The sequence below is a fragment of the Rattus norvegicus genome, chromosome 10 (assembly GCF_021556685.1).
Source record: "Rattus norvegicus strain SHRSP/BbbUtx chromosome 10, alternate assembly SHRSP_T2T, whole genome shotgun sequence".
Taxonomy (NCBI): domain Eukaryota; kingdom Metazoa; phylum Chordata; class Mammalia; order Rodentia; family Muridae; genus Rattus; species Rattus norvegicus.
The window spans coordinates 106,077,589-106,092,836 of NC_141543.1; the positions used below are offsets into that span (position 1 = coordinate 106,077,589).

A 15,248-nucleotide genomic window follows, 5' to 3' on the forward strand; every position below is an offset into this window, starting at 1 on the left:
TAGCTTCTGGAGAGATCCCTTAACCTGGCCGTGCCTCTGGTGGGACCAGAGGAGATGAGTAGTATCTGGGTGGGACCCTCACCAGTTTCATGCTCTCCTCCATCCTGCCACAGCCGCCGCCGCCGCCGCCGCCATGGAGATCGTCTACGTGTACGTGAAGAAGCGCAGTGAGTTTGGGAAGCAATGCAACTTCTCTGACCGCCAGGCTGAGCTGAACATTGACATCTCACCCAACCCTGAGCTGGCCGCACTGTATGTGGAGCGGAACCCAGTGGACACAGGCATCCAGTGCTCCGCCAGTATGTCGGAACATGAGGTGGGTTCCTGCCCTGAAGACGCTGGGTGGTCAGTGGGGAAAACCGGCTTACCCGGGAACTAGGTAGAGTGGACCAGAACAGGTGCTGGCAGGTGTGGGCAGAGTCATCCCCAAGACTCACCCTGGTGCCAGGATGAGGAGTAGACAACACCAACTGTTCTTGGGCCAGAGTAGGTGTGTCCGACCTCTGTGTATGCCACAGAATGCATGTGTTCCGAATTGATATTGATGTGAGGTCTCTGTGATGTTGGAGGACAGAGGACTACTCATGTGCTAATCTGCTGTCTCCCAGGAGGGTTGGGTGGGTTCCTGGGTCTAGTCCACTTCAGACATGGCTAAGGGTAGCTGTGGATGTAGCCCAACACAAACTGGGGACTCTACTTAAGGCATTTTGAGGACTTTTTGTGTGCGTGGTTTTGCTGTCTTTAAGTGTGTGGTCCAGTGGTCATGTAATCCAGCTTGGCCTTGGACTTGCCAAGAGAAGAGTGACCTTGAGGTTCTGATAACCTCGCCTTCATCTCCCAAGTCTGCTTTTAAAAGATTACATCTATTTCCTCTCTCTCTCTCTCTCTCTCTCTCTCTCTCTCTGTCTCTCTCTCTCTCTCTGTCTCTCTCTCTCTCTGTCTCTCTCTGTGTGTGTGTGTGTGTGTGTGTGTGTGTGTGTATTAACCATGTGTTTACAGAATATGAACTTTGTAGATGATAGCATTGGGTCACATTGCGATATCAAAAAGATTGGACATACCTTGAACCAAAATTCTCCTCCTAAGGGTTCTGGGGCCCTTGGGATGCTCCTGGAGTCATCCTGGGCACTTGGGTCTTCCCAGAGAACTATCCAGAGGGGCTTAAGGAAAAGGAAGCGTTACACAGGCTATCCTCATTGGAACGGGTTGGGACCCCGGGGACACTGAATCCCCACGAAGTAAGGGTAAGGGATCACCCCCAGGAGTCTGTCAGCCACACTGAAAGTCACGTGACATGGGCTAACCCATCATACATGCTAACCCTGGCATACCCAGGACCGACCAGTATCACTTGATTTGGCCAAAACACACTTTTCACAATCTCATGGGCAGGGACGATCCCGATGACTGTGGCATGAATGAACTGAATGGCTGTTGAGTCCCGGTCTCTGTAATCCCAAGGGGTGGAGGATTACTCTGATAATATGATTGTCCCAGGATGGATGGGCGGACTCCTGAGCCCATTTAAGACAAAGATGGGTCCCCAAGACCCAGGTTTGCAGGAAAGGCTGAATGCTTAGCCCAGAGACAAACGTCTTCTCACCCGTGGTTCTGTTTAGGCCAACACAGAGCGGTTTGAGATGGAGAACTGTGGGGTTAACCACGTCGAGGGGGGCTGGCCCAAGGATGTGAACCCCCAGGAGCTGGAGCAGACCATCCGCTTCCGGAAGAAAGTGGAGAAGGATGAGAATTACATCAACGCCGTCATGCAGCTGGGCTCGGTTAGCCTCCCTCCGGCGCCAGCTGTCCCACACCACTACGCCCAGCTCGGACTGCGCTCTGCGGGCTGTGTATAGCCCTGTGTTAGGCTCCAGGGAGGCGGAACCTCACTCCTGACCACAAGGACCTATAGGTTTTAGGAAGGGTCTAAAGTGCTTGGAAGAGGGTTGGCAAGATGGCTGTGTTGGTAAAGGCCTGGTCCTCAAGGCTGATCACTTGAAGTCCTGGAACCCTCATGATAGTAGGAGAAAACTCACTCCTGTAAGGTTTCCTCTGACCTCCACACATGTGCAATGGTGAGCATGTCACCTCCCCTCCCAAGGCAGAAAGCCTCTCAGGTAAAGGGTACCCTAGAAGAGCCCTACCAATCAGCCAGTAGTGCTCATTCGTGCACTGAACTGAGTTTCAGTTCTCTCTGCCAGGCACAGCAGAGGCCGCAAACTGCATCTCACACACCTCCTGCACCCAAAAAAGTGCAATTCACTCCACAAAGTCCAAGAAGACAGACACATTGACTTCACCAGATATGGTTAAAAGAAAGTGTCAGAGACGGGGACACTCACTCTCATTTGCCCCGTAAGGAAGGAATTTCCCGCTGAAGGGATTAAAGAGGGCTCCTGGTGGAAGGGTCCAAGAATCCCCAGACTCGATAGTATACAAAGAGAAAGCTCGTATATTCTGCAGAAACGGCCAGCACGTGGGGTCAACCATTCAAGCAAAATAGCAGCCACGAGGGAAGCAGGCCCCTTTCAAAGCCAGTTAGGGTTTTCCAGTTGCGGTTGGGTCACCTTTATCAGGATTGGTCGAGCCTATGGTATGAGATATTTGGACACTTTTGGTTGGTTTGTACCATGAGGGGGTGGGAGGGTTATCACATAGGGACTCTTCTGAGTCTGTTGTAGCCCCTGGCCAGATGTCGGGGCAGTTGTTGAGGGCTGCCCCTTTTCTGTGTTGTTTTACCAAGAAGCCTTGGCTGTCCTTCTGGAAAATCGAAGCTTAAGGCTAACAGGGCAGCCTATTCTAAAATGGAGCGAGTTAGGTCCTCTCATTGGAAGAGTATTGGGCTTGGGGCAGACTTTGCTGAACATCAGAAATGACCCGGGGCAGGGTAGGGGTCGGGGGCAGCTCTCTTCACTGCTGAGATTTCTTGGCTTGGTGTCCCCTCAGATCATGGAGCACTGCATCAAGCAGAACAATGCCATCGACATCTACGAGGAATATTTTGATGACGAGGAGGCCGTGGAGGTGACTGAAGAGGCCCCTTCAGCCAAGACCATCAATGTCTTCAGGTAGCTCCAGAGAGAGGTGCCTGGTCCTTTAGACCTGGAGTGACAAGTCACTTGCCCAGTGAGGATGCTGGGAACCAGACTCAGACTCTCTGCAGGGACCTGATACCCTCTTCTGGCCTACACAGGCACCAGGCATGCATGTGAGGACCATACATACATATATACGTACATACATGCAGGCATACAGATAAAACACTCATACAGATAAACAAACAAACTAACTAACTTTAAAATTAACTCTTAAAAATATAACTGACTTTAGGGAGTGATGGATGGCTCAGTGGTTAAGAGCACTGGCTGCTCTTCCAGAGGTCCTGAGTTCAAGTCCCAGCACCCATCTATAAAGGGGTCTGATGCCCTCTTCTGGCATGCAGGTGTATATACAGACAGAGTATTCACACATTAAAAAGATAAATAAATGAGAAATTACTTTTAAAAATTGACTTTAGTTTTTCACATAGTTTTTAGGCCTTCAGCAAAATTGAGTAGAGAAGCCAATCTGAGTTACTTAGAGAAACTTTGTCTTAAAAAAGAAAAAAAAATCAAACACGGTGGTACACACCTGTTATCCCAGCACTTGAGAAGCCAAGGCTGGCCAGATCAGGAGTTCAAGGTCATCCTTAGGCTCAGATACACGGGGACTCTAAGGTGAGTCTGGGCTCCTAACACCCTGTTGTTTAAAAAAGGAGAGAAAGAGAGAGAGAGAGAGAGAGAGAAACACAGAGAGAGAAACAGAGAGAGAGAGAGAAACAGAGAGAGAGAGAGAGAAACAGAGAGAGAGAGAGAGAGAGAGAGAGAGAGAGAGAGAGAGAGAGAGAGAAACAGAGAGAGAGAAACAGAGAGAGAGAAACAGAGAGACAGACGGGGGCAGGAGGGAGGAGGGAGGAGGGAGGAGAGAGGAGAGAGTACTAACCAATAAACCAAATCCCAGTATGCAGAGGCCATGGCTTCCACTAGGGGGCACTCTTGGGCCTCATACTCTGTGGATTTGGACCGACAATGCAGAGCAGGTTTTCACTGCCTTAAAACATCCTTATTGCCTTCCCTTTTTTTCTCCTGCCTTCCAACTCCTGGTACTCACTGGTCTTTTTATCATCACCAACCCCTACGAGCCGCACAATGCCTATACCCTGTATGGCCTCCTTCACTCACTATTGGGTTTGTGTATCTGAGTCTTTTCTTTCCCTCCCTCCCTTTTCCCCCTTCCCTCCCTCCCCACCTCCCTCCCTTTCTTCCCTAATTTTCTTTCTTTCTGATACAGGCTGTCCTGTATTCAGGCTGACCTAGGCTCACTATGGAGCTAACACTAGTCCTGAGTTCCTGATCCTCTGTCTCTACCTCCCAAGTACTGGGATTACAGCCCTTGTTTTATGTAGGACTGGGGCTCAAACTCGGGGCTTCGGGCGTGTAGGCAGACTCTAGCAAGAGAACTGCATTCCCACCCCCCTCTCCTTTGTTAGGATCGGCCGGGGGTAATACGGGGCGGGGTTATAGGGGTGATGCTATAGGGGCAGGGTTATAGGGCGGGGCTTTAGGGGCGGGGTTATAGGGGTGTGGTTATAGGGGTGTCGGGGTGGGATTATAGGGGTGGGATGATAGGGCGGGGTTATGGGGGCGGGGTTATAGGGGCATGCTGCTATGCCCAGCTGGACAGGAGTCTTAAACTCAATTGGTAAGTACCAAGTGAGGAAGGGGCTGGGATTCTCACCTCTTCTGTTCTGATAACCATGGACTTTCATCAGGGAAAAGTGTTTAAACCAAGCCAGCATGGTATCACAGGCCTTTTGATCCCAGCTCTAGAGAAGCAGAGGCAGGCAGATTTCTGTGAGTCCGAGGTCAGCCTGGTGTACAGAGTGAGTTTCAGATGGACCAGAACTACACAATAAGACCCTGCTTTAAAAGGGGGAGGGGGTGGTTGTTAAACTAAAAAAGCACTTCAGGGTGACACATAGTAGTGTCAGATCAGTCAGAAATACACACGTACTGTCTTGCGGGGGACACAGCATGAGTTGGCACTGTTCGTGTGTGCCTAACGTGTACATAGCCTTGGGTTCCGTCCCAGTGCCTTGTATACTGGGTGTGATGGTACATACCTATGATCTCAGTACTGGAAGCAGACAGATCAGAAATCCAAGGTTATCCTTAGTTCAAGGCTAGCCTAGGGTCCAGGAGATCTTGCCTCAGGAAAAAAAAAAAAGTTAGCTTATAGATTTCACTCATTTGCTTCCTGGTTAAGGCCTTGTACATTCAGTGGAGTTGAGATTGATTTCCTATTTAAGGGAGCCTTGTCAACTTTAGGGTTTCTGTGGGGCTTGGAGTTTGTTTTGTTTGTTTGTTTGTTTGAGACAGGTCTTTGTACTGTGTAGCCTAAGCTGGCCTCTGGAATGGTGGGTCACAGGCAGGAGACACCGGCTATCCAGCTTCAACCCTGTAAAATCGATTTCTAAGTGAACACAATCGCGTGGACCTACTTGGATATTTTTTTTTGAAAGGGAATCTGATAAACACAGAATTGGGGGGCCCTTCCCTCCATCCCCTGCTTTCCCTGCCTTCCCCTCCAGGGACCCTCAGGAGATCAAGCGGACAGCCACACACCTCTCCTGGCACCCTGATGGTAACAAGAAGCTGGCCGTGGCCTATTCCTGCTTGCAGTTCCAGCGCTCGCCCATGGGCATGAGCCACGACTCCTACATCTGGGACCTGGGTGAGAAACGGGTGGTTCCTACTGGCCAGAGAGGACTGCGGGGGGCCAGGTCAGAGGCCAGCAAAACTTGGGGAGCCAAGGGTAGAAAAAGGGGTCAAAGACACCCTGCAGAGTGAGACAAGAGGAAATGCTCTTGTCTCCTCCCTGTGTGGGAACAAGCAGGCACACCTCCACAGAACCAAGCCAGATCCAGGAAGTTCCTGTCCACTCTGCATCTGCCTCCTACGTTGGGGATAGACCCCACAGCCTTGTGAGTGTGAGGCGAGTACGACACCCCCCAGCCCAACTCCCAACTTCCGAGGCATGAAGAACAGGATTCCTACTTGACCAAGATGGGACACAAGCAGGGGAGAAACCATCCCACCTTTCCTGACACTTGCCTTTCACCCATGCAGATAGTGAGAGACCATTTTCCTACAGGGAGTAATGGTAGCGATTCTCAATGTAGAAACACCACTCACAACTCCTTCCTACAGCTCATCAAATTCTGACAGAAGGCCACCTCCACACAGGGTGGCTCCACTTTCAGCCATGGTCCACAGACCTGGCACTTCTACCTGGGTAGAGAAATCAAGAGAGAGATTTTTAAAAAAAAAAGATATTACTGCTTGTGGGGAGGGCATGCGTGTCATGGTGCACATGTGGCGGTCAGGTGACGACTTTGTGGGGTCATTTCTCTTCTTCCACCTTTATCTGGTCTCTGAGGACTGAACTCAGGTCACACCAAGCTTGGGCCGTCTGGGCTCTCTGCTGGAGAAATCTCAGTATCCTGGAAGCTCAGCATGTTGTTGACTAAATTGAACAGAGACGTGGCGGGTCACTGGATACAGCTAAACAAGAATACAGGGTTATCACATACACATAAACAAGCAGGCAAGGTTATTATATACGCCTGAATCATGGGCGCCGGTTTAGCTAATCTTGTGATCTCTGCAGGGGAACGGTCTTCAGACCACAAGTGTCTGGTGGGACGAACGCTGTCTCTGCGCACGCTGTCAACACTCCCTCTCAGTCCACTGAGGAAGGCTTTGCCATGTCTCTCTGAGCCTCACCCCAAAACTTCAGCAGGGGATGTGGGGGGTGGGGTGGCGGTGAGGCTTTGCCGGTCCTCCGGGGCTCTGAGACTCCAGGGCCCTTGGCAAGGCTGCGCCTATGTCAACAGCACACAAGTACACATCCACGCAGGACTCCACCACTCTCTACACCTTAGGATCAAAATTTCATTTCACACCAAACCTGGGGAACGGACTAGAGCTGGAATTCAATATGCGAACACGTTTACCCAATCCCGATCTCCCTCAGCACCCCCCCCCCCCCAATTAATCCGCTAGCCAAGATTCAGGCAAAAGAGACCCGAGGGAGGGAGGGGAAGGACGCCTCTGCTGTTTTTCTCATCCTTTGCTTGAAGGGCTTGAACTGATTGGCCCTCTTCATTCTAGAAAACCCCAACCGACCTGAGATTGCCCTGAAGCCATCGTCTCCTCTCATCACCCTGGAGTACAACCCTAAGGATTCCCACGTTCTCCTAGGGGGCTGCTACAATGGGCAGATAGGTAAGGAGAACCGCGCCCCCTGCCGGCAGCCAGGGCACTGCGAACCCACACAGGTCCGTCAGGGCTGGGCCTGGACTTAGCAGGCAGACAGACCGTTTAGGAAGCTGACCACTGAAGTCACCTAGGAGTCAGGATTATGCTGAGGGTTTGGGCTGGCCTCCTGTCATAACCATTGAGGTAAGTCTAACAATAGCAGGAAATAAGGTTTTACAAACAAGGCAGGCCGGGGAGACGGTTCGGTGGGAAAGGGTGCCTGCCACCAAGCCCGATGACCTGAGTTGACCCGTGGGACTCACATAGTGGACAGAGAAAACAGTCGTCCTCTGACCTTCACACGTGTGCCATGGCGTGCGTGCAGCCGCACACGTATACACGCGCGGTAATGAAATAAAATGTAGGGTTTTTATTTTCTTTCTTTCTTTTTCATGTATGTGGGCAGCCAAAGGAAGGCAAAGGAAAGAAGTATTCCTTGTTCCCAGACCTTGGGCATGCCTGGCTTTCTTCCAAGTTTCTACATTCCTGAAAAGGGCACACAGTCAGCCCTTTGGAGAGGGAATCACCTTGGACTTTTTTCTTTTTTTAAATAGCGATAGTTCAAATAAAGTCAGGCACCAGGGTCGTCAGTAGATGAATGGGGGCTGTTGGGGAGTCCCGCCTTGGAAGAGGTGTCTGAAAAAAGTGTATGAGAGGATTGTGGGTGATGCTGGGTTTGTGCACACTGTTGGGAAGTGTCACCTCCTGTGTGCCCATTGTTGTTGTGACACTATGTCCGAGAGGAGAGTCTTAAGGAAGGGTTTGCTTCCCCGTTGTTCCTGAGGGGACAGGCCATCATGGTGGAGAAAGCATGGCAGCTGGAGCGGGTTAGCCCCTGGGGGAGCTGGGGAAGCTAGCAAAAGGGGCTTCTCAAGTCAGGCCCACCAGGAAGCAGTGTACAGGCAGGAAGTAAGGCTGACACCAGAAACACACTTCCTCCAACTAGGTCCCACGTAGGTGGGGATGTTTGTTTGTTTGTTTGTTTGTTTATACTACATTTATTGGGAGAGAGACAGAGACACAGTGAAATGCTATTTCCAAGGTCCCAATAATAACCTAAGGTAAAATCTGGGACATTTATTGGGCTTCCTTACAAAGAAGGGCTTCAGGGTTTGGGTGTTCCTTCCCGAAGCAGACTATCCCAGGGAGGGGCAGCTAGAGAACTCAGGGGAGGGTCTCCTGGATCTCCCTCTACCAATTAAGTTAACAGGTCCGGCTGGGATAATCCTTTTGTAAGGGTCGAATTTCCCAACAGTGGCTAAGAGGACACAATGGGCTGCTGGGTTACACACAGTGGGCAGGATGTGAGGGTGGGGATCACTGGTGTGTGATGATGAATTCCCCGGGTCAGAGGACAACACGGGGATCAGCTCTCAAGTTTAACCGCGTGTTCTGGGGATCGAACTCGGGTCGTCAGGCTTGGTGGCAGGGGAAACTAATGAATGAATCCAGTCCCCTCACTTGGTAAGGCTCTCTTGGCATATTCCCCCTCACCCTCGCCCACGTCTTCTCTTTCTCCTCTCCCTTCATGTTCTTTTTGACACAGTCTCACGTAGCCCAAGCTGGACTTGAACTTACAGCCCTCCTGCCTCCGCTTCCCAGGTGCCGGGATTAAAGGCGTGTGCCGCCACCACGCCAGGCTTCTACTTCTGAATCTGCTTTGGCTGATTCTGAGGTTCTAGTGACTTTTCCATTAGGTCACCCGGCTCCCTGACACGTCACTCGGCACTCGTGATTCTCCGATGCTTTTCCCCAGAGAGCTCTTGCTTGTCGTCTCCTAGTCAAGCAAGAGGAGGTCAATTTCTATCCTAAAAATCAACCTCTGGCTTTATTACATTCCTCGGTGTCTTCTTTTAATCGTTCACTTATTTTTTTTCTTACTTCAATTTTTATTCCATTTTCTTCTGTCTCAGGTGTGTGTGTGTGTGTGTGTGTGTGTGTGTGTGTGTGTGTGTGTGTGTTGCCCAGGCTGCTGATTCTGCTGCTTCCACCTCCCACATGATGGGTTTGCTTTCTACATCCAGTGTTATTTTTTGTTTGTTTGGTCTCACTGTGTATCTCTTGCGGAGCTGCTGAGCTGTGTAAGCCAGGCTGGCCTTAAACTCACAAAGATCTGGCTGCTCCTGACTCCTGGGTGCTGTGATTAAAGGCATGTGCCACCATTCCTGCCTGTTTTGATGATGATGATGATGGTGGTGGTGGTGGTAGTGGTGGTTTTATTTTAGCATTTTATTTTGTGAACCAAGGTCTCCATATGCAGTACATACAGGACTTGAACTCACCGTGTAGCCTAGGCTGATCTCAAACTTGCACTAATCCTCCTGCCTCAGCTTCTGAGCCACTGTGCTTAGCTTTGCTTTGGGTTTAATTGCTCTTGTTTTTCGGATTTACTTTTTTTATTGGATTTTTTAAAAAGATTTATTTATTTCATGTATGTGAGTACTCTGTAGCTGTCCTCAGACACACCAGAAGAGGGCATCAGATCTCATTACAGTTGGTTGTGAGCCACCATGTGGTTGCTGGGATCTGAACTCAGGACCTCTGGAAGAGCAGTTAACACTCCCTACTACTGAGCCATCTCTCCAGCCCTGGTTTTTTATTTACATTTCAATGTTATCCCTTTTGTTTTCCTGTCCGTAAATCTGATTTACTTTTATCTTTTTTTTTTCTTCTCCGGAGCTGGGGACCGAACCCAGGGCCTTGCGCTTACTAGGCAAGCGCTCTACCACTGAGCTAAATCCCCAACCCGATTTACTTTTAGCTTAACTTTTGTTCATTTGATTACGTGTGTGGATATGTGCACCTGGATGCAGTGCCCTTGATGGCCAGAAGAGGGCATCAGAGTCACAAACAGTTTGTGAGCCTCCCAATCTTAAGTGCTGGGGAACCAAACTCAGGTCTTCCGCAAGAGCAGTATACACTAATAATCACGATGCTATCTCTCCAGCCTTCTAATATATTTTTGTTTTAAAGATGTGATTTTACTTTATAGCCCAGGCTGGCCTTAAACTCTTGATTCCCTAAGGAAAAGGTCCCAGACTCTCTCTCTCTCTCTCTCTCTCTCTCTCTCTCTCTCTCTCTCTCTCTCTCTCTCTCTCTCAGACCCGATACCTCCCCAGGGGAACAGCCAAGATGTGTCACAGCTATGAGCCCCATACATTTCCCTGCCATATTATCGCTTGTCTGAGCCATAAAGACCACAGCGGAACTTACGCCATGACTTATTCAGCAGCCCTCCTCATTCATTATTCATGATCCCTGTTGGTGGCTTTTCAAACTGGCTCAGAACAGCTCAGCTCTGAGGCCCTGCTACCCCGGGACATTTGTGGTCACGGGACCCACCCTGGAGCGCTGCTCTGCAGAGAAATTACTCAGAGAAACACATTTGTGGACCTGGCCTGGCCAGGGGTTAAAGTCTCAGACTTAGGTCAAAACTTAGGAGCAAGTAAGTATGCTGGTCGGTTTGTAAATCGTCTTTCCTGGAATGGCTCCGAGGAAGCATGTGGGCCCTTGATGGCCCTCAAGATGAGGTTAAAAGCCAGATACCTCAGGGGAGGAAACAGGCAGGCTTCACCCCTTTGTTGGCAAAGCACAAAAATGGGGTCACAGGAGAGACTTGAATGTGCTTGTGAGTTTTCTTTTTCTAAAAAAGATTTATTTATTGTATATGATTACACTGTAGCACATCGGAAGAAGGCATCAGAGCCCCCTTACAGATGGTTGTGAGCCACCATGTGGTTGCTGGGAATTGAACTCAGGACCTCTGGAAGAGCAGTCAGTGCTCTTTTTTTTTTTTTTTTTTTTAAGATTTATTTTATTTATTATATATATAAGTACACTGTAGCTGTCTTCAGATACACCAGAAGGGGGCATCAAATCTCTCTACAGATGGCTGTGAGCCACCATGTGGTTGCTGGGAATTGAACTCATGACCTCTGGAAGAGCAGTCGGGTGCTCTTAACCGCTGAGCCATCTCTCCAGCCCGTTTTTCTTTTCAAAAATTTATTTTAGCTATGTGTGCATGTGTAACAGCATGTGCCATGTGAGAGTGTGTGTGTGAGTGTGTGTGTGTGAGAATGTGTGTGAGCATGTTAGTGTGTGAGAGTGTGTGTGTGTGTGTGAGAGTGTGTGTGTATGTGTGAGTGCGTGTGTAAGGAAACCAGAAAATGGCATCAGATCCCTTGTAGCTGGATACAGGCCTTGTGAGCTGTCCACTCTGGATACTAGGAACCAAACTCCAGCACTCTGCTGGCGCGGCAAACACTCTTAACCACTGAACCCCTCCAGCCCCCTCTCTATTTTATCATTTAAAATGTCACACATGTGTTTGTCTGTGTGTGGGTGTCCTCTGCGGCTGGAGTTACAGGGAGCCCCGAGCCACCCAGGGTGGGTGCTGGGTACAGAACTCTAGCCCTCTGTAAGGGCAGCAAGGGTCCTGAACCTGCACCATCTCTCCCGACATCTCTTTTTATTTTTAATTCACATTTTAAGAATGTACCGTGTGGGAGGAGGGTGCATGTACCTCACGGAGCAGGTAGAGGTCAGAGGACAACTTGAAGGAGGAGTTGGCTCTTTATTACCACGTGGATCTTGGGGGTTAAACTCAGATTGCTGGACTGTGAGAGGCACCTTTACCTGACAAGCCGTCTCCCCCGCCCTCTTTATTATTATTATTATTATTATTATTGCTATTCAACTTTTAGGTTTACTTACCTTATTTTGTGCGTGAGTGTTTCGCCTGCATGCATATGTGTAGCATACTGTGTATGTGTGGCTGTCGGAAAAGGCATGGGGTCCGTTGGAACTGAATTTACAGACGGTTGTGAGCTACCAGGAGGGTTTCAGGAATCGAACCCAGGTCATCCGGCTGGATGACAAGAAGCTTAACCCTCTGAGTCGCTTCTCCAGCTGCCCCTCCATGAGTTGTTTGCAACAGCATTGTTCATACAGCAGGGAGATCTGCCTGCCCATGGCCTTACCTTGGGGGTCTGTGCCTGTGTTCCCCCTGCCTTGGATCTTGCCTCACCCCTTTGCCTGGCTATCTCTGCTTCAACCTTAGCTCCAAGCCTCTCTTCCCTCAGACCTTCCCTGACCAGAGCAGCCTCTCCACTTCCTGCCCACACTCCTACCTCTCCTTGTACCAAGCCTGGTTCCATTAGCTTCACCAGGGTGAACATGGCTGGGCACCGTGGAATAAACAGAGCCTGCAGTCTAGGAGTCTCTGGTGTAGATTGTGTGGGGCTGGTATAGATTTTATATAGGGTGGTTTGATTGTAGCCCCAATTCTAAAACTCCAGACAATTTCTCCTTCACAGACACACAAACAACCATCCCCGAGACACAGCTCTTACTTCAAAGGGTAATGAGAGATAGTTAATTCTAGGGTCAAATATGGATGTCCGTGATCTGGAAGCATGGGCGATTTAACCCAGACACTAAGTCCCAACCTGAAAACAGTTTCATGAACTTTAGAGCAATGTAACAGAAAACCACTAACCAAGGGCCTTTCAGGTAGCACGGTGGAGCCATAAATGACACCACAAGTCTATAAGCCCAGCACTTTGGAGGTGGAGGCCGGAGAGTCAGTAGTTCAAGGCCGTCCTTGGTTATATAGGAAGTTTGAGCTTAGCCTGGGTTACATGTCTCAAGACTAAAACAAAACAAATGAATGTCCACCCACCTCCCATGGCCAAATATCAGTAAAAACAGCAGTCAGATGGGTTAGAACACTCAGGAACAGATCTCAGGTCTCACACATTATCTGATGACCCTCCCTCTTATTTTGTCTTATTTTTATATATTTTGAGACGGGGGGGGGGGGTGGGGGAGTGGGTCTCGCTATGTAGCCCAGGCTGGCCTGGAACTCGCTATGTAGCCCAGGCTAGCCTCCAACTAAGAGTCTCAACCCTCCCCAGTCACAGCAAAGCTGCACTGCAGGTTTGGTGGTTTGCGTTTCTGGGAACTTGAGTTCACAGCCTCCTTTTCTCCTCCGTCAGCCTGCTGGGATACCCGGAAGGGCAGCCTGGTGGCAGAGCTGTCCACCATTGAGTTCAGCCACCGAGACCCAGTGTACGGCACCATCTGGTTGCAGTCAAAGACAGGCACCGAGTGCTTCTCAGCGTCCACGGATGGGCAGGTACCACCCGGCCGGACCCTGGAGAGGAGAGGAGGGCCCATCCAGAGACCTTTGCCTTACATCTGCTTTCCAGTACTTACTTTACTGCCCAGTGTTGGAGCCCAGGGCTTCATCCTACCACTGAGCTGCACCTCAGCCCTCTCTCTCTTTTAAAAAAGAAAAGTAGAAGAAGGAAGGAAGGAAAAAGAAAGAAAAGATAATAAAAGGCAACTTATTCTGGGGCAGTGGCGTGTGCCATGGTACCAATGTGGGTACCGGGGATCAGACTGAGGTCTTCAGGCTTGGTAGCGAGCGCCTTTACCTTCTGACACATCCTACTGCCCTAGACTCTTCCCCCATTTTAACCCTGAGTAGTAAGTCACTCCAAAGATTCAAAGGCAGTCTCTGAAAGGCCTTCTCTGTCCACAACCTCCTAGCCCCCCTCCGGGGCACCGGTTTTCTGTGTCTGCCCTGAGAGATGCGCTCTGCATGTTTGAGCAAATGGCCTCTCTCTCTCTCTCTCTCTCTCTCTCTCTCTCTCCCTCTCTCTCCCTCCCTCCATCCCTCCCTCTCTCCCTCCCTCCCCCAACCCACTTGTCTTGCACCCGCTGGGTTACCCAGCAGCCTGGTGACTCTGCCTGTTGACTGCTTGGTGTAGGTCTGTCATGCTTTACTTCAGAAGGGCTTAGATTTCGTTTGCATCAGAAAAGGAAGAAGAGCAAGACGTGCATCTGATGGTGGGAACACTAGCTCAACGAATATGCGTTTATTTATTTATCTATCTGTTTATTATTTTTTTTCTTTTTTTCGGAGCTGGGGACCGAACCCAGGGCCTTGTGCTTGTTAGACAAGCGGTCTACCACTGAGCTAAATCCCCAACCCCTATTTATTTATTTTTAAAGATAGGATCTCATGTAGTCCAGGTTGATCTCAAACTCCTAAACTTTCTGCCCCCACCTCCCGAGTGCTCGGGTTTCAAACACACGTTAGTTAGCATGTCTGGGTCCTGGGGTGTAGTTTCCGTCTCGCTGGTTATTGCTACGTAGGGGGAGTGTGCCTGCCCCTGAATTGTATACACTTTGCCTTTGTAAGCCTCAAAATATGTTTGTTCTCATCGGTCCCATACCCTTTGAACCCCTGGCTGGTTTTGGGGTGGGGTTGGGAGCAATAGTCAGGGTCTTCAAGGTCTTGATCGCCCTTCCCTGCCAGGTCATGTGGTGGGACATCCGCAAGATCAGCGAACCCACCGAAGTTGTCATTATGGACATCACCAGAAAGGAGCAGCTGGAGAACGCCCTGGGCGCCATCTCCTTGGAGTTCGAGTCTACCTTGGTGGGTGTTTTTTGTCCTCCATTCCTCAACTTCGCTTGCTGGGGCTACCCAAAGGCCTGGGCTGGTGCAGAAGCAGGGAGGCGGTCCCTTCCTTCCCCAGGAAGCCTTTACTCCTTGTGAAGGCTTTACCGAGACCTCCCAACAGGGGACAGCAGAACACCTCCAGGAAAGGATGCCTTTGACACCCGCTTGAGGCCGGCCCTTCTGAGCAGGGGGCGAGCTTTAAAACCAGAGACGCCCAGTTTTAGGGGAAGATCTCTGTCCAGAACCAATATCCTCACTGCTTTGGCTTCATTTGAGGCCCTAGGCTAGTCGAATTCCTTCCTCTGGGGGAGAAAGGGGTGTTGAGGAAGGAAGGAAGAACAGAGGAGCCTGGTGGAAAACCAGAGTACAGAAACGATTAGGACAAGTCTCAACAGACGAATGATAAGGAATGCCAGTGC

The 15,248-nt window shown here is 50.0% G+C and overlaps 1 protein-coding gene and 1 pseudogene across 1 annotated transcript in view; one reads left to right on the plus strand and one right to left on the minus strand.

Annotated features, from left to right (window-relative positions):
* Positions 1-15,248, plus strand: part of Dnai2 (dynein, axonemal, intermediate chain 2) — a 33,653-nt gene that overhangs the window by 5,047 nt on the left and 13,358 nt on the right. Inside the window, 7 exon segments of the mRNA NM_001007726.1 lie at positions 114-316; positions 1,620-1,781; positions 2,947-3,068; positions 5,630-5,772; positions 7,212-7,325; positions 13,355-13,494; positions 14,683-14,805. Of these exon segments, the coding sequence (NP_001007727.1) occupies positions 134-316; positions 1,620-1,781; positions 2,947-3,068; positions 5,630-5,772; positions 7,212-7,325; positions 13,355-13,494; positions 14,683-14,805 (987 nt within the window). The 5' untranslated portion in view covers positions 114-133.
* Positions 7,753-7,892, minus strand: LOC120095402 (small nucleolar RNA SNORA67; annotated as a pseudogene).